The sequence below is a fragment of the Balaenoptera acutorostrata genome, chromosome 13 (genome assembly GCF_949987535.1).
Source record: "Balaenoptera acutorostrata chromosome 13, mBalAcu1.1, whole genome shotgun sequence".
In the NCBI taxonomy this organism is placed as follows: domain Eukaryota; kingdom Metazoa; phylum Chordata; class Mammalia; order Artiodactyla; family Balaenopteridae; genus Balaenoptera; species Balaenoptera acutorostrata.
The window spans coordinates 64,102,202-64,122,295 of NC_080076.1; the positions used below are offsets into that span (position 1 = coordinate 64,102,202).

At 45.4% G+C, this 20,094-nt stretch overlaps 1 protein-coding gene across 2 annotated transcripts in view; it reads left to right on the forward strand.

Annotated features, from left to right (window-relative positions):
• Positions 1-20,094, forward strand: part of GNAL (G protein subunit alpha L) — a 90,340-nt gene that overhangs the window by 40,749 nt on the left and 29,497 nt on the right. For both annotated transcript variants that reach the window (XM_057527188.1, XM_007196198.3), the window contains exon 5: positions 17,784-17,881. In XM_057527188.1, coding sequence (XP_057383171.1) covers positions 17,784-17,881 — 98 coding nt within the window. The remainder of the gene's footprint in view (positions 1-17,783; positions 17,882-20,094) is intronic.

The window sequence follows — 20,094 nt, forward strand, 5'->3', positions numbered from 1 at the left end:
TCCACCCACCTCCCGCCCACTCTCCTGGCAAGTGAAAGACGTTTGAATTCCTCTCTCAAGGGAGAAAATTATTAAAGTGAAAGAAAATGACTGTTCCCTGTTCTGAAAAGGAGAGAGGAGAAAAGTGGGTTGTGGCCCTCCTTTGCTATTCTGTTCCTGAGAGGATGCTGTCATGCCAGCTCCCAGAAATCAAGAGGAGGAAGCTGATCCCAGCGGCCTTGTGTGCCTATTTCAGCTTAGAGCCCAGGGTCCTGAAATACAGTGGAGGAGATGCCATGACTGGAAGACCCCAAGTAACTGAATGCAGAGAAGAATGTCAAAGGGGAAGGAAAGGAAACTCGGTTTATGTCTCCCGCCCCTGGAGCCCTAGAACTGCCACTGAAAATGAATCCACTTGGGGGTCAGATCTGGATGAGAAGTAATGATTCTTTTACACTTGACTGAAGACTGTAAGGGGATGGATCCTCACACATCTCCATTTAAATCTTTTTGTATTTTATGAACATCATTTCATAATTTGTTAGTTCAGCTCACCTTTCTACATCCCAAGCTAATGAAACTGTTCAAGCTATGTTCACGGAGCCCCAACCATGCTGGAAGCATCAGGTTAGGGGCTCAGACAGGGGTGAGGGGGTGGGGTAAAGATTTTTTAAATAATCCCTGTTCTAGGACTCATGGTCTAAGTAGGAAGATAAGACCAACACGCATGAAAAGCTACAGATCAAGAGATCCTAGGATTTCACTAAATCCTAGTCTAAAACTGTCTCTACTTTCCACCAATACAAAAGAAAACAAGAACCTGACAATGGCGAAAGTCTATTCCATACAAATTTCAAAACAATGCCTTCCCCATCCCCCTTCAGATGTAGCGGTATTAGAACTGAAGTCTCTGCCGATAACGCATCCCTTCTCTGGCGACAGCTCTGGTGCCTGGAAGTGACCACACGCTATTCAGTGAGATGGGCGGAAGCCATTCCCAACCTCTGCAGCATCACCTGATTTTATCATTAGTGACTTTTTGCAACAACGACGTAAAGGATGAATATAGAGCATTTCAGACCTTGGCATCATTACGTAGCGTCATTAACTAATAAACGTTAAACCCAATTGGGTGATTTCCTATATTTGAGATCACCTGCCTTGGTCAGTTCTACATCATGAAGTTTTCATGCATATTTAGGGAGCTTACTGGGCTCGTGGGCCACCTGCGCTGGGCTGGCTCCACGATAAGAAAGGCACAGAGTGGACTTAGGCACCTGTTCCATTGCCGTTGCCAGTTTCCCACTGCCTTCTGCAGACTTTTCTTTTTACTTCCTGCTGCCCCAATAAATAATCCTGATCAAACCTGGAGCCAATCCCATAATCAGGCCTTCGAGATCTGAAGCAGCCTGAGAACTTGGCAGCCACGAGCTCAGTGCATTATTCCCAGATCAGGCCGCACCTCAGAATCGTCTGGGGAGCTTTTAAAGCAAGATCCCAACGCCTGCCCTCGGAGACTTTGAGTAGGAATTCTGGGGGAAGGTTAGAGGGATCTGTGCATTTGAAAAGCTCCCTGAGGTTTCCACCGCACCCCCAGGTTGGGCAGTAATGACCAGACCCCTGGTGTGGTTCTCAGTGCCTGGTGGGGCCGGGTTGCAGCCGTGGACTTGCAGTGACTTCTGGTTATGGGGTGTGGGTCGCCGGATGTAAATGTAGCTTCACTTCACAATCACAGTGATAATTGCACTTTCCTGTAGCCATTTTTGTATTTACAATTCAGGATAAGTCTTGATTCATTCAAAGTCGTCGACAGTATTTTTGCTTAAAAACAGAATGTGTGATACACTAAATGTGAAGGATCGATCGTAAGGAGGGCCTGACACCTGCGCCCCCTCCAGAGGGTCGTCCAGCCCCGGGCAGGGTGGCCTGAGCCTCCTTTGGCCTGTCCTTCTGCTCCCACCCCCGCCAGGCCTGCGGGGAAACCGGGGCGGCTGGGGCGGGCTTGCTGGGAAGCTCTCTGCACAGCACAAGTGCTGGGGGGTCGCTTTGGAAGCCGAGAAGGTGGTGGGACAGCCCAGGCGGAACCGGAGTCCTGAGAATATGGGCACCTTGTGTTTCAGCGGGAAATGCTGAGGGATTAAAGAGGCTTTGATGGCATTAGGAACTGTGCCCCCCACGCCAGCGCCCCCCACTCTGCCTTGTACGCGAGGTCCTCCAGAGTTGGGGACTGCAGGATGGGGTCGCTCCTTGTTGGCTCAGCGTTTTCTCCCAGCCCCGCCCACCCCCCGCCTCAGCCCATGTACAGGGAGGGCAGGGCTGTGCACCTGGGAGCGTGTTTGGGGGGAGACCACACAGAGACAGCCACATTCCCTCGGATCAAATCAGGCAGTTGTGCAGCTTACGGATGACAAACACAACCCACATCTCCTTTGTAACGTGGATTTTTAAAATAAAGTCCTCCGTGTTTCTCCTTTTATCCTACTTATATTTTATGCGCACTTTTTTCTTGGCATTAGCTACCGTAATTTGGAAACAATCTTAAACTGACATAGTTTTACATGTCATTTACACAAATAATGCTCGTCTGATTTTGAGGAGGTATAGGAAGAGTTTAGACCCAGAAGCTATAAAAACACCTTGTTGTGAAATGCGTTGTAACAAGATGCAGGCTGCCACCGTCTGTGCTGCTGTGTTGCAGAGTAAAAGTCTCAACAAAAATGTTTTGTTTGAAGTAAAAGTAAATATTTTGTTGGGAGCACATCACAAACCTGATTACATGTATCTGAGATACACACTTGAAGAAGAAAAGACTCATTTGCGATTATTCAAATAGCGAGTCCGTATGTGTACACCTGAAACTAGTGTAATGTCCTATGTGGATTACACCTCAATAACATGAATAGTAAATATGTAAATATAAGGAAGGTAAGACTCGGGTCATTCACGCGAACATGGGAAGAAAATTCTAGGAAACCAAGTTCAAGGCTTCAGTTTTCTGGAGATCCCCAAGAGTCCGGGAAAGGTGCTCTTTTCAAAAAAGAATGAGATGCCAGATGTATTCAAAGTAAAGATTAAAGTGGGGAATGGCTTTTAATGGTGTGAATAGAATCGCTGAGCTGAGTGTGGGGTCTCTGCGGGGTGGGGTGGGCTGAGGCTCGGCCCTGGGACCTCGCCCCGCTCACCCACCTCTGCTGGGATGGTTGTCACGGCCTCTGATCCCCACGCTGACATCACTGAGTCCTCGGAGGGGGATGTTTACAAGCTGGATCCACCTCACTGTGAGTGCAGATGTTCCAGGAGTTTCTGACACTGTTGTGAATTCTCAGCACCACAGCGGGTCGGGGTTCAAAGGGAGGGGGAGCCTGTTAACATGGTTGACCTTGATCTCTGAGACCCCTGGGCATATAACATCATGTCAAATTCTGTGGTCTGTAGCCTGTTGATTTTTCTATCAGAGCTATTTCAGTACTTAGTAAAAGAAAGAAAAGGACTGCTTAGAATGTACAGAGCAAGGTGCCCCGACTTGGGAATGATGCCATGTCCCTTTAGTGTTGGGAAGGGAAGCTGAGTGTTGAGGAGCTTGTTGGATTCGTGAGACGTGCCTGGGATCCTAACGAAGGTTTCCAGGAAAGCGAGGCTGGGGACTCTAAGAGGTTTGCTGGCCACGGTTATCTTCAAATTCCCTGTCCACGGTGTCCCCATTGCCAGCCACCCGAGCGGAGCCAGTGAGGTGTTTTTCTGTAGCCACGGCAGAGGCATAGACACCCAGGTAGGAGGAGAGACCAGAAGAGCCATAAGGGACCCTATTTGCCTTCTCAACAAAAGGCTCATTATCAAGAGATCACGCTTGTTTGTTTCAAATAAATGAGCTGATTTCTCTCCTGGGTGCTTTTCTTGGTAAAACATATTAAAAGCTTTCAAGAAGGAAAAAGAAAACACAAACCTATAATCAACTCCACACAATCTAAATAAGATGCTACCACCGTATTGTATCCCCTCCCCCAACAAGAAAATCGGCGACTAGAGCATGTCTTACCCATTTAGGTAAGACATCGTCAGTAGAGCATAACCGGGTTAGCTTGTAGGTATGTCACCCAGACTTGGGTGGCTCCCTGGTATTACGTCTCCCACCCAGTAAGTTAAGCCAGTCTCTTCAAGGCTCCTGACTGTTACCACCTTCATCGCTCATGTCCTGCTGATTCTTTTTTTTTTTTTTTTTGGCTGTGTTGGGTCTTCGTTGCTGCACAGGCTTTCTCTAGCTGCGGAGAGCAGGGGCTACTCTTCATTGCGGTGCGCAGCCTTCTCATTGTGGTGGCTTCTCTTGTTGCAGAGCACGGGCTCTAGGCGCGTGGACTTCAGTAGTTGTGGCTCGCGGGACCTAGAACGCAGACTCAGTAGTTGTGGCGCACAAGCTTAGTTGCTCCGCGGCATGTGGGATCTTCCCGGACCAGGGCTCGAACCCGTGTCTCCTGCATTGGCAGGCGGATTCTTAACCACTGTGCCACCAGGAAAGTCCCCCTGCTGATTCTTTGAGTTTAATTCTACCTCCTTTGGAGACCTTTCCAGTCTGTTCTGAAATAGGGCAATGTCGCCCTTTCCCGAATTCCCGCAGCTTTCACTTCCTGTGGCTCTCCTAGTTGGCACTCCAGCTTTGGTCATTATATTATATCCAGTACTTATTGCCCTTTATAGTTGCCTAATTATTCGGTATATCTGAGCTGCAATCTCCTTACTGAAAGTGTTAACTTCTTGAGACCAGGAGTCGTGGCTTATTCTGGGGGTCCCTCTCCCCAGCTCCTCGCCTCATGCTGGGCACATAATCTGCAAAATTTCAAGCTCCTTGAGGACAGGGACCACCTCCTCACTCACATGTCCTTGAGGACAGGGACCACCACTCACTCACTCACCTCACTCTCCCCAGCCCCTAACACAACACCTGCCACAGAGCTGAAACTCAGTAAACATTTGGTGAATGATTGATTGTTGGCACTTAGGGGATACTTGGGCTTTGATGACAAGTTTTGAGGGAGAAGGTCATCCTTGTTTTAAAATGTCTTTGACAAACTACCATCATGGTGACATGACGATGAAACTTCCGTATGAGATTCTTCATAGTCCATTTGTGGGAGAGAGAGTACTACAAAAATTTTTAATAAGATTAGGCATGTTTATGTAGTATGGACTTGTTATAGTATTGAAATGTGTCATTTTCCAGCAAAAATTCATGTGAATTTGAGAAATAATCTAGATTGAACTAACCCTATAACAACATACATAACCTCATACCATACACAAAAGTTAACCCAAAATGGATCAATGGCCTAAATCTAAGAGTCAAAACCATAAAATGCTTAGAAGAAAATTTAGGGATAAGTCTTCATGACCTTGGATTTGACAGTGATTTCTTGGCTATGACACCAAAAGCTCAAGCAACAAAAGACGAAATAAATACATTGGACTTGATCAAAATTTAAAACGTTTGTGCATCAAAGGACATTATCAAGAAAGTGAAAAGAAACCCACAGAATGGGAGAAATATTTGCAGATCATATATCTGATAAAGGCCTAGTATCCAGAATATACAAAGAACTCTTACAACCCAACAACAAAAAGACAAACAGCTCAATTTAAATATGAGCAAAGGACTTGAATAGACATTTCTCCAAAGAAGTTGTACAAATGGCCAATAAGCACAAGAAAAGATGCTCAACATCATTAGCCATGCAAATCAAAACCACAATGAGATACCATTTCAGACCCACTAGAATTGCTATAAGGTTTTTTAAAAACTTGAAAATAACAAGTGATGGTGAGGATGTGGAGAAATTAGAACCCTCATATACTGCGGGTGGGAATGTAAAATGGTGGAAGGCAGTTTCTTGAAAGCTTAAACGTAGAGCTATCATCATATGACCCAGCAATTCCAAAATAATTGAAAGCAGGGAATTGAGGAGATCTGTAAACTAGTGTTGATAGCAGCGTTATTCAGAATAGCCAAAAAGTGGAAACAAACCAAAAGTTCATCAACAGATGAATTGATAAACACAATGTGGTGGATCCATACAATGGACTATTACTCAGCTACAAAGGAACGAAGCTGTGACACATGCTGCAATGTGGATGAGCCTCGAAAACATGCTGAATGAAGGAAGCCAGACACAGAAGGCCACGTGTTGTGTGATTCCAGTTGTATGAATTATCCACACTAGGTAACATCCATAGAGACAGAAAGCAGATCAGTGGTTGCCTCGTATTGCACGGAAGAAAGGATGGAGAGTTACTGCTCTGTGGGCAAGGGATTTTCTTTCCGACGATCGAAGTTTTGGGACCTACAAATAGAGGTGATGGTTTCACAACATCGTGATTCTACTAATGCACACTTTAAAATAGTTCACTTTCTATTCTGTGAATTTCACCTCAGTTTTCTTAATCTTTTAAAAAGGCATACATAAGCAGGCATCTAACAATGTCTGTGCCTACCGTCAGGAATAATTACCTTTCTTAAATTTCTGTTGAGTGAAAAATAGATTAAAGTAACTTATAAATATTGCATTTTGACCATGTATTATTCATATAAGCTATAGATTTGAGGACAGTGACCAAGAGGCAGATGTAACAAAAAGCCTTGTACTGAAATTGAAATCAGTTTTGTTATGAGGAAAGTCCTGCTCAGGCCAAGAGAAGGGGACTTTCCAGAAAAGCTTATTCACCCAAGCACTCATGACACAAATATTTATTGAGCTCTTACTAGGTGTCAAGGACAAAAAACATGAAGATCCCTGCCTCGTGGGGCTGACAGTGTAGCAGGGGATACAGAGACTAAGTAGGACATAGTGAATGAGTTAATTGCAGGCTTTAGGAAGTGCTGAGCGCTGTGAACACAGGAACAGTCAAGGCAGCGGAGGGGCCTGTGCATAGAAGACTGAGGATGGTTAGAGAGGGTCTCATCGGGAAGGGGGTTGAGGAGGCCCCGAAGGAAAAGAGGCAGCCGCACAGCAGGGCTAAGGCGCCGCCTGGGTGCGACTGGGAGGCCAGCATGGCTGGAACAGTGACCGAGAGGGAGGGCAGAATGGGGACACGATGCTGGACAGGCCACGGAAAGGGGGCGCCAGAGAAACAGGGCTGGTGTCACGCAGGGACCCTGAGCGGACAGGCCGTAGGCGGTGAGCACGGCGGTGACCCCAGCTGACTGCTCTGTGCAGCCCCGAAGATGTGGCGGGTGGGAGGCGCTTGCAGTCCTCAGGTGAGAGAGGCCACTGGTCGGAACCCGGCAAACAGTGGAAGTGGAGCTGTGGTGATGGATTTCATGTGCCTGTGAGACACAGGAGCGTCCAGGTGACTTCAGGGCTCAGTCTGAGCCACCGGAGAGACACAGCCTCCATCCGCCGAGTTGCAGGGCAGGTATGGGGGGTCAGGAGCTCGGCTCCGGCCGTGTCGAGTGTCCGGTGTGCACTGGACATCCGGGGAGAGGCCAGAACTGCTCTTCACCTTCAGGTAACAGGTTCTTCTGAGGAAGGTGCTCGTGGTCGCAGAGTGAGGAGATGGTGCTCAGATACGAGATCCCGGGCGGGTCTTCGGAACAGTCACCGCGGTGAGCCGAGCGGTGCAGAATCATCACATGGACCACTTATGTCATCAAAGCTTTTTCTAGCGTGGACCTGGTCACGCAATTCCCTGGAAGGTTAGGAACATTTTTCTTGTCTAGGAAGAATGGTGGGTTTCGGATAAAGATTACAAGAAAAATGTTTCTTCTTCCTATAATTGTCAGATGCCTTCTTTGATTCCCTCTGGACAGTGCACTTGCCAAACAAATATCATTTTCTTGATATTTAGAGTCAAGTTAGCAAAAAATTAATAAAGATCATGCTTCTTATGGGTTTTCCCCCAAGATCCTGTTGTCACCACTGATGTAACTGGCCTAAAAGATTGAGAGAGTAAGAGCAGAAGCCATCCATTTACAGGGTTTCTTGTGTCACAGACAGCCCCTTGGGCTGCGCTGATCTCTCCTGTTCCAGACCATCGTGGCCAAAGTCAGCTCAGGAGGCAAATGAGTGGGCCCAGGAGGAGGCTTCCTTGTTGTCGGGAATTGTCGGGAGCTCCGGGAATGTCAGGTCCATCTGTGTTCAAGTTTAAATCAGAAACACATTCAAGAGCTGGATGAGAGTGACATCTTGCAACACTGGCTGCACTGCCTGCCTCCGTTGGGGTAAAACAACGTTTAATAAAGCTGCTAAATGCTGAGATGAATTAAGCATGATGAATCAGAATCTCCAACTAGTAACTCTTGTAAAATTGTTCCAGATGTTTCTCTTGGGAAAGGAGGCCCTCTCCTAGGTATATGCCCAAGATAATTAAAAACCCACATTTACTCAAATACCTGTACACGAATGTTCACAGCAGCACTATTCACAACAGCCAAAAAGTGCAACAACCCAAATGTCCATCGAAGGATGAATGGATGAATCCACGTGGTCCATCCACACAGTGGGATCTTATTTGGCCATAAAAAGAATGAAGCACTGACCCGTGTTACAACCTTGAAAACATTATGCTAAATGAAAGAAGCCTGACACAAAAGGTGACATATCATATGAGTCCCTTTTTAATGAAACATCAGAACAGGCAGATCCGTAGAGACAGAAAGTGGACTGGTGTTTGCCAGGGGCAGAGGGAGGTGAGAATAAGGAGTGACTGCTCGTGGGTGCAGGGTTTCTTTGGGGTGATGGACATGTTCTAAAGGTGACTGTGGTGATGGGTGCACAACTCCGTGAATAAACTAAAAACTACTGACTTGTACACTTTAAATGGGTAAACTGTATGGTATATGCATTATAGGTCAATAAAACTGTTCCATTAAAAATAGACAGAGGGAAAATATAAAACTTAAAATCAGAGAGTCTCAGAACTGGAAGAAGTCTTAAAGGTGATCTCATACAAACACATGAGTGTAGAATATCAAGATCTTTGGGTTCTTTGGACAGTTTTCCTTCTGTTTTGTGTCTGGCGCCAGATTCGCAGCTGCTGCAGGTTTGCACAGGAGATCTGCAGCACCTTTGAAATCTTTTATTTCGTGGAAACGTGAATCCCCTAATCCCTCCAGGAATTCACCGTGGGTGTTGCGTTTCCATTTAGCCATTGGTTCCTCTCAGGGAGGCTGCACATTCCCACTGAGGACACCCTCAGCCTGTTGTAGGGTGTCGGGTACATGTGCAGCTTAGTTAATTACTAAGATCCCCCTTAGTAACTGGGGATCGTGGGCCTGCACCCTGGCCCAGCCCACTCTCCTTCCTCCTCCCCGCCCCGCAGCTGCCTACGGGCTGAGCTGGGGTTCTCCAGGGCCCCAGGGATCCCCTCCCGTGTGGGGACTTGGAGGCTCGGCTTCCAGGCACCCTTCCATGGGGCTGCACACATTCTCCTACAAGGGCTTGGCCCTTGTTTCTAGAAAGCAGCTGCAGTCCTGTTCAGCCAGCCCCACTCCCTCTCCAGCTGTAAGTGCAGGAATCTGGGGGCCTTGCGGTGGGGAGCGGGGTGTCTGGGAGCCGGGGAAGCCCAGGCACCAGAAGCTCAGGGTGCAGCTCAGTGTGACAGCAGTGCCCTCGGGGCTCCTGTCCCCGAGGCCCACTCTTGGCCACCATAACCTACCTCTTGCTGGTGATCTGGCCGTTCCCTTCTTGTGTTCAGAACCCGTGCCCCCTCCCCAGCACCTGGTGTGATGCCTCATGCCTGTGGGTGTCCTGAAGCTGTTTCTGGAATTCAGTCCTCAAGCCTGCACGGCCTCCTGTTCCCTGCCACGTGCTTCTCTGTGAGCCTGTTGGCACCTGGCGGCCTTGTCATGATGCTGCCAGATCTGCAGCCCGTGTTCTGGCCCTGTCCTTGTGCCCAAAGCCAAGAACTCCCTGACCCTCCCCCCAGCAGCACTTCACAGGTCGGTCCTCACCTCTTGGCTGTCCTGAGGCCTGGTCCACCCCCCCCCCTTATAATTTTGTCTTCCTGCTACCCCCTCACCGCCTCCCTCCTGCCCTGGCCCCTCATGTGCACATCCTCACCGCCCCTCCTCCACCTGTCGGCCGTGTGCTCATCACTCCAGCTGAAGCTCCAGCCTCTGACCAGAAGGACCCGTTCTGTCCCCGGGGAACAGGACATAGTGGTCAGAGTGAAGAAGCTCCCCCAGCTGGGACCTGAACCCAAAATCCATGCTCAAACAGAAATATCATTTTAGGATTCCTCATTAGACACCTCTACTATGTTTTACACTAAAATTTTCCCAAAGAAATATGTATCTAATTCTACAGCCATTGTCAGTAGGAATATACCAAACCCACTTTTACAGACATTTGCTTTAAATCTAACCTGTTCCCAAAAAGAGGGCCTTCTCCCTCCATTTTGCCTCTCAGCACGTAAAACAGGACTCAGAGTGACTAAGAAGACCAAGAATAATACCTCCAGGTGTTACATAATCAAGCTTGATGCCACGGAGAACTTTTGTCAGACAACTTGACAGAGCCTGTCTGGAAGCAAAGACCAAAGTCGTGATTCTTTGAGTCTCTTATCCCTAATAAAAATACATAATTATTTTATTTCTGTTCCCACACAAATAAGTTTCTCCTGTGAGTCTCTTTGGCATGCTTCAAGTGCACAAGTTTCTCAGAGAATTAGGATTTTAGAGAGAGACTCTTAGGTATAAGAGTGGGAGTATTGTGAAGGAGAAAATCAAAAGCTAAAAAATTAATTTTGTGGGGAAAAAATACTTAAGGAAAATTATATGTTCCCATCACAATGGGGTAGATTTATTTAACTCTCTACTATGGGTCATGGATCTAATTACTAGAACTTTATACTTACCAGTTGTTTTGTGAGACTATAATTTGTAAATAAAAGGTAGAGTCCTTAGACAAATCTTACTATATCTTTAAAAAAAAATTTTTTTAAACCAAGTGCAAGAGCAGCAAAACCCATGCAACCTGGCCATGGTGGGCAGCAAAGGCCCCTTTGGCTCAGTCCCCCTGAACCTTGGAACCACAGAGAATTCTGATTCTGCCCCAGCCCTTGTGCATCATGCTTCAGGGAGAAAAGAGACAGGCCAGAGCTTTGTGGGTAACTCTCCGTGCTCAGCTACACAGGAAGGAAGTGAAAGCCTCTGGAACTAATACATGAAATGAGCAAGGTTGCTGGATATAGGATCGAATACAGATGTCAACTGTATTTCTTTGTACTAGCCATGAAAAATTCCAAAAATGAAGTTTAAAAAAAACATGCACCTTCAAAATAACATCCAAAAACATTACTTAGGAAAAAATACCTAACAAACGTTATGAAAGATGTATACACTGAAAACTAGGAAACATCACTGAGAGAAAATAAGACACAAACAGATATACCATGTTCATGGATAAAAAGCTCATTGTTGTTAAGATGGCATTTCTCCCCAAAGCAACCTAGAGATGCAGTGCAATTCCAGCCAAAATACCAGCAGCTTTTCTACAGAAACTGACAGGCCAGTTCTCAGACATATGTGGAAATTCAGAAGACCAAGAATAGTCAGAATGATGTTGGAAAAGAACAAAGTTGCAGGACTTAACACCTAATTTTAAGACTGACTACAGAGCTACGGTAATCAAGATGGATGGAGTTGGCACAAGGATGGACATATGGGTCGGTGGAACAGAATTAAGTCCAGGAACAGACCCACGTGTGTATGGTCAATTCAGCAAAGGTACCAAGGTCAGTTTCAACAATTCAATGGAGAAAGGATAGTCTTTTCAGTAAATATGCTGGGGGAAGCTGCATATCCACATGGAAAAAAAGTGAAGCATGACCATTTCCTCCCACCATAACCCCAAATTAACTCAGATCATAGACCTAAATCTAAGAGCTAAAAATATTAAACTTTTAGAAGAGATCTTGGAGAAAAAACTTTTTACTTTGGGTTAGGCAAAGGTTTCTTAGAACACAAAAATGCGTAAAAGTGAAAAGCAAAAACTGATTAATTAGGGACTTCCCTGGTGGTCCAGTGGCTAAGACTCCACACTCCCAATGCAGGGGGCCCGGGTTCGATCCCTGGTCAGGGAACTAGATCCCACATGCATGCCGCAACTGAGAGTTCTCACACTGCAACTAAAGATCCCGCATGCCACAACTAAGACCCAGCACAGCCAAATAAATAAATAAATACTTTTTTTAAAAAACTGACTAATTAGACATCATCAAAATTAAAAACTTTGCTCATCAAAAGATGCTTAGGAAAATTGAAATGCGAGCCACATTGGGTGAGAAATTGTTGGCGAAGCCTGTAGCTAAGAAAGGATTTGAATCCAGGCAATTTTTTAGAATATTTTACTCTTATGAAAAATAAAACAATAATAAGAAGACATACAACCCAATTTTTTAATGGGAAAAATACTTGAACAGACACCTCAAAATGAAGACATGCGAGCGGCCAACAGTCACATGAAACGATGTCCACCGTCATTGGCCATTAGGGAGATGCAAACTCAAACCACAGCCAGATGCCACTACACACCCGTTAGAATAATTAAAATCAAAAAGACTAACAAGGGCTTCCCTGGTGGCGCAGTGGTTGAGAATCTGCCTGCCAATGCAGGGGACACGGGTTCGAGCCCTGGTCTGGGAAGATCCCACATACCGCAGAGCAACTGGGCCCGTGAGCCACAATTGCTGAGCCTGCACATCTGGAGCCTGTGCTCCGCAACAAGAGAGGCCGCGATAATGAGAGGCCCGCGCACCGCGATGAAGAGTGGCCCCCACTTGCCGCAACTAGAGAAAGCCCTCGCACAGAAACGAAGACCAACACAGACATAAATAAATAAATAATAAATAAATTTAAAAAAAAAAAAAAGACTAACAAAACCAAGTATCAGTGAGGTTTGGAGGAACTCAAACCCCTACCCATTGCTCTTGACAGTGCAAATGGAATGGCCACTTTGGAAAACAATTTAGCCATTTTTTAAAGTTAAACATGCACCTGCCCTGTAACCCAGCAATTCCACTCCTGGGTATTAACCCAAAAGGGATGATAATAGAAGTCCATACAAAGCCTGGTACACAGATATTCCTAGCAGCATTACTCATAACAGTCAAAAACCATAAATAACCCCAATGACCATCCACTGGTGAGTGAGTAAACAAACAAAATGTGGTCTTATCCATACAATGGAATAGGACTCAGCAGTTTTTTTTTAAGCTGCTAAAATACATAACAAAATGGGTGAATCTCAGAAAAATCAGGCTAAGTGAAAGAAGCCAGACACAAAAGACTATATGACTTCCTTTATACAAAATTTCTAGAAAAGGCAAAACTATAGAGACCAAAGTAGATTGGCAGTTGTCTGAGACCAGGGGAGGGGGCAGATGGTGGAGGGGTTCTAAGACTTGGCTGTGTTGGTTGGGTGTGTGACCGGATAAGTAAATGGGTGAATTTTAGGGCATATAAAGTATACCTCAAGAGGCTGTTAGAAATGATTCTAAGAATAGTTAAAATTGTCTGTCACAGGGGGAAAAAGGTGAGTGTGGTGTATACTGTAAATGTGGGTTTGCTCTCACTGGTCTCCAGCCATGAGGAGCTGCTACAGAAGAGAAGGAGGAAGCTGGCCAGGCCCTGAGGCTGCTTCCAGATCCAGGCTGATCATGTCCTAGTCAGAAGGCTCGGGCAAGTACAAAGGATCCAAGATCATTCCCATTTCATCATGTGTAAAACGGGAGCTGCATCACCTGCATGGCAGGGTATTTGAGACTCAAGTGAGCCCTCGGCCAAAGACCCTGAGAAGCTTGCCTGGCACCCACGTGGCCCCAGGAAGGGCCAGGGTGACACCACTTTACGTTTGGTTACTTGCTGTGGTTGTCACCCACGGAGGCCGTGCTTCATGCTGGGAAAGACTCGGGCTTGGGGACCCCTGATTACTGTCGACACTTTATTTGGTTTGTTTAGCCTGGTCTCTGAAAGCTGTTTCTAAATAGAATTTGAAGCATCCTGCATTAACTTAGACCTGAGGATGGACAGAGATTATAAATAACCAGGAGTGACGGATCCCACACAGACCTTCAACTTGACATCCACCAGATAGCTGAAAAAAGAAATGACAGAAACCTATTAGATCGTTCTGCTCCCTGAGGGGTAAAACTGAGTAGGTGTATTTTAAATGAATCAGACCCAAACTTGAGCTTTAGAAAATTCTACTTAAATGGCCACTCTCCTGACTGAAACTGCCTGTTTCTGAGGCCCATTTGATGGTGGTGGTGGCCGTTGTTCACTGCATTACCGTGGAAAGTTCCGGTAATCATTTATTTTTGCTCCAGCGTGTTCCAGAAAGGATTTAGTGCCACTCACAAAGTTATAATACAAGTTAATTGAAAAAAACAAAGTATGGCAGAAGGAAGCTAGGAACAGGAGAGTGAGTGATGTGGTAGCAGAGGTGAAGTTGGTACCCAGAGCATAAAGGCAAGGTCTACACACAAGCTGGGACCAACCCCCAAAAGGGATTTCTGAGCTTCTTGGCCGTCAATTCAGTGACATAAATGAAAGCAGCAGAAAAGTCACAGGATCCCAGAGGATTAAAAATGAAATTGGTAAAGCATTTTCTTGAGAGATGCAAAAAAGTATTACTGACACTAAAATTAAAGAGGAATATTTTCCATAAGACATCCTAGGAATAACATTTTTCACTCAACCCAGTAAGGGTTTCCGCCACCCTCAGGACAGAGCACCACATGTCAGAGCAGCTCCACCTGAGACCTGGGTGCCCTCCAGGCCACTGGACGACATCTCTTTCACCAGATAAGAAATATTATGCTTTTGATTGTTATGTCCAAAACAAAAAGTGAATCTTAAGTGTCAGTGTAACCAAAAGTTTTTTTATTGTATTACATTAGCAGAGAAATCATGCAATAATTTTTTTTTTACATTTCTTATTGGCAGACATTTATTTCTGTTTTAAAGCAGTTATGAAGAATTTAAAAATTTTTTTAAAAATTGTTACTCACCTGAGAATTCCAGGCTAGCTTTGAGTACACTTTATACCTACAGGAAGGCGTAAACAGCAGAACGAGAAGGAAAGTGCTGTAATAGGAAATGGAGGAGTTGGGTATTTAATTTTAGTTTAAATTTTGATTTAAACATCAAAATTATGCTATGAAAATTTAAAGCCTTCTTTTTTAAAAGTAGGTTTAATTTGGTATCATTATCATGTTTATTTTCTATAACACAACTCAAACTCCTTTGAATAAGAATGACATAAATGACCATGTATTTCAGTTGCTAAATATATGAAGATCACAAGGTGATTCTCAAATTCAATAATACAGAAAAAATTAAGAAATGTCATTTAGTAATTTTCTTTTTATGCTCTCAGTGTCTCTCAACTCTCAGATGTCAAAAACAAGTGAGACTTCACTGTGAATCACCTTTTCTTTTCAGACACACACACACACACGCACACACACCACTGAAATTATTTTTATTTAGTATCATTCATCTTAGTTGCTAACGGAAGCATACTAAAAGTATTCCTCATATTTATTTCCCAGTTGTTTTAACAAATGTATTAGAATTCTAGCCAGGCTCTGGACAAATGTTTGAGCACAGCTAAAGAAGCTGCAGTGGTTAATGATTTTACAGAATCATTTCTTTACTGGTTTATGTATTTTTATTTGAGATTGTGGTATTGTGGCTATGACTTCTAAAGCTTTATCTTTTAGAAATAATGTTGAAATAAAATAATATGGTGTAAGAGAACTGCTATTAAATAATAAAGGTGGGAGAAAAGGGCTGAGATACAGATAAAAGAGAACAGCCACTTGATGAGTGTGGAATCTGCCTGTGGGTAGTGAGTGCCCAGGGGACATTCTCTCTCCTTGGGTAAGTTTGACATTTTCCCTGATAAAAAGGTGAAGGGGCCACAACAGCAGCAGCCCTGGAATTTTCCACAAAGATCTGAGAACTCCTTAAAGAGTAAACGTAGGGAATCCTGGGGACCTGGCCCTGGTCTAGCCTCACGTCTTGTTTCCCAACAAGGAAGACAAAGCAGCAGATCGAGCCTGTTCTGTCTCCTCCGTGTTGTCCACGGCGCCCGCTGTAAGATCCCAGCGCCCACGGTTCCTGTCTCACTATGCTGTCGGCATGTCCCCAGGAACCGTGCATTTTGTTTCTTGGGTCAAGCACCCCTCTGTGACTGTCTCAAAGGCTTCTGCTCAGACTATTGAAGAAAAAATGATTCTGACACTTGTTAAATACAGTAAGGAACTTTCTTCCAGGACCACTGCACAGGGGTTTGCAGTAGGGGGAAAGTGGGGCTTAAATCCCAATATCACCACGACAGGCGTATGACTGCCCTCCTGGACCGTCCGGATAATAGCATAATAGAGTATTTCTCTTTAGACGTGGGGTGCGTGTGTGTGTGTGTGTGTGTGTGTGTGTGTGTGTGTGTGTGTCTCCTCATTTGGCTCTTCGAAGGAAATTTTTCAAGGAAGCCCACAGACTCCTTCACTGGAGCGATGGGAGCGGCCCTGGAAGATTCCGGAAGGAAGCATCAATCCAGGGAGACAGGATGAAATCTGAGGGTCCAGCTCCTCTCCTTGGCGTGGAGACTGTCCCTTCCTATCACCTGTGAGCAGTTTGGGTTTGTTGTTGTTGAGGACAGACAGGCAGACACGATAGATACAGAGACGTGCGGCACAAGCTTACAAGCTGTTCCCGACACTGGGAGTCAGGCTGGGACGCACTAGAACCGGGTGAAGCTGCACTCAGGGCCCCCTGCTCCCCCTCCCAGGTCTTATCCCTGATTTGTACTCATAATTCTGTGTTCCTTTTTTTCAAAGAGGGTCCACAAGTTGTATAAGCATCAGGCCCCTCAATACTTGGATCCACCCTTGTATGGAATCGTGAACCAACTCAGGTTTTGTTTTTTCCTGCAAAGAATCTGGGCTGATTCTTAGGGAGAGCAGCCTCGACTGCTTCCTGGTGGGGTCACCCCAGGCCCTCTCCTGCAGAGCAGAGATGGAAATCGGTGCTTCCTGGTTTGGGAAGGGATATAAATATTCTAACAAAGAGTTTTGTGAAAATTTATGTAACTTATTTTATATTTAGCTGCTAATGTATCGTCATCTGCTTCCATAGCACTGTTCATTTAATTTGGATAATTTTGGAAATATGGATTCATAGAGCCACCTTTACTGAGGTAGACAGGCTCCTATTTCAGAGGCTGCTGGTACCGTATGGGATAGGCCTGCGCACAGTGTGTGAACCAAAAATCCCAGTTCACGCTTAACTCAGAGTTTCTGGAAAGATCAAAAACAGTAAATCACTATCCCCAAAGGATGTAATTTTAAAAGTTTCTTTCTTATGTACCTAATGCTTTGGGGCTGAATTTAACCCGTCTGCTCAACCATGTCTATTCATAATCGTGGCTCACCTAGAAAATTGAAAAGAAGCAGCTCAAACAGAACTTGCCATTGTAACAAGCATGTTTTTTCACAGCTGAAATGGCCATTCTGCTAGTCGGGTTGTTGAGTCCTAAGAACTTTAAATTCTTAGTTGTATTGATAGTTGGTGAATGTCATTAATTTTTGACTTGTCATTTCCACTTTGGGGAACTTTCTGGAACAATAAGAATGTTTGACCAGTAGATTGAGTGGTGAGATCTGGGCCTTCCACCCCATGTGTGGAGTCGACCTCCACGAAGAAATCAATTTATGCAATCCCTGCAAATGTTTTTGGCATTTTCTTTTTACTTTTAACTTTTGGAAGAAGGTAACACATGGGTTTTCTTATCTGTAACTTTTTCAAACTTCAGGAATTCTTCGATCACGTGAAGAAGCTCTGGGATGACGAAGGTGTGAAGGCCTGCTTCGAGAGGTCCAACGAGTACCAGCTCATAGACTGCGCCCAATAGTGAGTTTGTCCTCGAGGACCAATCCGTGCTGCCCTCCCAGAATCTTTGAACTTCCTTAAGTACAAGGAACAAATAATTAACGACTCATTGCAGAAATCAGCTTTTAACATAAGCTGAGTTTAGTAGATGCAAAACTGAAAATCCAGCAGGAGGCAGTGTTTCAGGGAAGAACCAGAAGCAGTTGTATTCATTTTACCTCGATCTTTGTATTCAGTTCTAGTCATTTTTTGCCTTCTATAGAGTTATAGGCATGTTCATAAATTATAACATACTTAGATATTCATTACTATATTTTAATTTTGGAGCCAGGGCCCCCAAATTAAAATTTAAATAATCCACATCTGCAGTCAAGCCGAAACTCTTACTTAAAGTAATGAGATCATCCTACGCACATTTGAAGTAGACTAGAACCTCAAGAGTAGATGGTAATTAAAATAATAAGTAAATATTTGATGAAAAAAATGTATGAGGAGAAATAAGCAAAGGACTCTGGTGCCAAGGCTGGCTCATTGTTTTTCCCTGAAATTCTCATTTTTCTATTTCCTATCTTTTGCTATTTTAGATTCAGTCTATAACTATTAGAGCATAATGGTCCCCAGAAGAAGGTTAATCAGCGAGTTTTAGCTGTGTTTGCTCGTTTGATAACAAAATCTGTATTTAAAGTTTGTCTTAGATAACTCTTTGGGCATCAAGAAATAAGTTGTTTTACATTTTAAGTCTGTAAAGTCTAAAAATCCATACTTGTGGAAAAGGTTCCAGAAGCGTAAAACCTGGGAATTCACAGTATTTGGGACCAAATCTACACTATTTAGAACTACACTGTGAATACTGACTAAGGACAGGGAGGTGCGGCCGCCCCCGGCCCCTCCTCACCCCTCGGAGCTCAGGCTCCATCACCTGTCACGGGCAAGGGGTGCTGAGCGGGGTGGGCAGGGCCCAGGAGGGGACGCAGGCATGTCCCCAGCACTGACAGGAAGCATTGTGGGCGCCCAGCGGTGATGGAGGTGGCTGTGGACAGGCGAGAGGGGTCGAGGGGCCACATGCTCCCAGGCCAGGGAACGTGGATTTTCCTCCGGACGCAGCAAGTGGCCATCGGCTGGAAGAGTGAGGCTGTCAGGTCACTCTGGTGCTGCGTGGAGGGTGAAACAGAGGCGGCAGAGACCCGTGGGTGCACCCGGGCAGGTGGTGGCCGTGGAGGTGAGCCTGGGGCCTCAGGGACAGAGCCAGGCACTGGATCGAACGAGGGAGGTGGAGGAAAGGGGGGGTCAATGAGGATGACCACGGGGCCGTTATTGGGACAGGGACCCAGGAGATGTTGTTTATGGAGGACAGAATGCCATCAAGCTCTGGTTTGGGGAAGTCTAGCTGTGATGCCAGAGGGAATTTCTAGCACAGCTGGAGATAACATTAACATTCATATAGGTTTGCGTTTGAGGTTCTGGGGGAATGTGTCTGATCGTGGTTCCCAGTATTTCTTGAGCGAAGTCGCCTCTGGACCACAGCTCCCTTCAATGTCGCATTAGGAGTTTCTCTTTCTTATAAAAAGAGACAACCCATCACCATAGCGATAGAATTAATGGTTTACTTTAAAATAGAATGTGCAAAGTAAATTTGACAAAAAGAAGCAGCATGAGCTTTGACAGCAGGCAGTCAGGATCCAGATCTTTGCTCTGCTCCCGAGAGCAGAGAGTTTGGGCAGGTTACTTCCATGGGGATAAAATTATGGGCTGTATTCCTGTACAGTTGTTGTAGGGTTAAATAGGGACCCGAAGACCCCAGAGTGGCACCTGGCACACGTGAGCCCTCCTGAGCTCTTGCTGCTGTGTCTCCAATGTGGGGACTGAGGTCCAGGGGATAACCTGAGGCCACTGAGATCAGGGTTCCCACCCGGGGGGTGGCGGGGCGGGGAGCCCCCGCCAAGCTCTGCTATTTCTTTCCGTTCCGTACTTTCAAATTACAGAAAGTGAGACTCTGAGGCACGAGGTCAAGACCCCAGGCTCGTGAAAAATAAAACACCAAGGTTCCTGCGGTCTTCACTCTGGGCTCGGCAGAATCACAGAAAGCCGTTCCCCTCTAAACCTCACTGTCTGGGGCAATCATAATGTCCCAGCTTTGCTTTTTTAATCCATTTTAATATGCATGGGAATCAGATTAGGTCAACAACCTTTGTCTCTTAATAACAATCTTGTTTTTCCTCTGCACTCAGATGTTG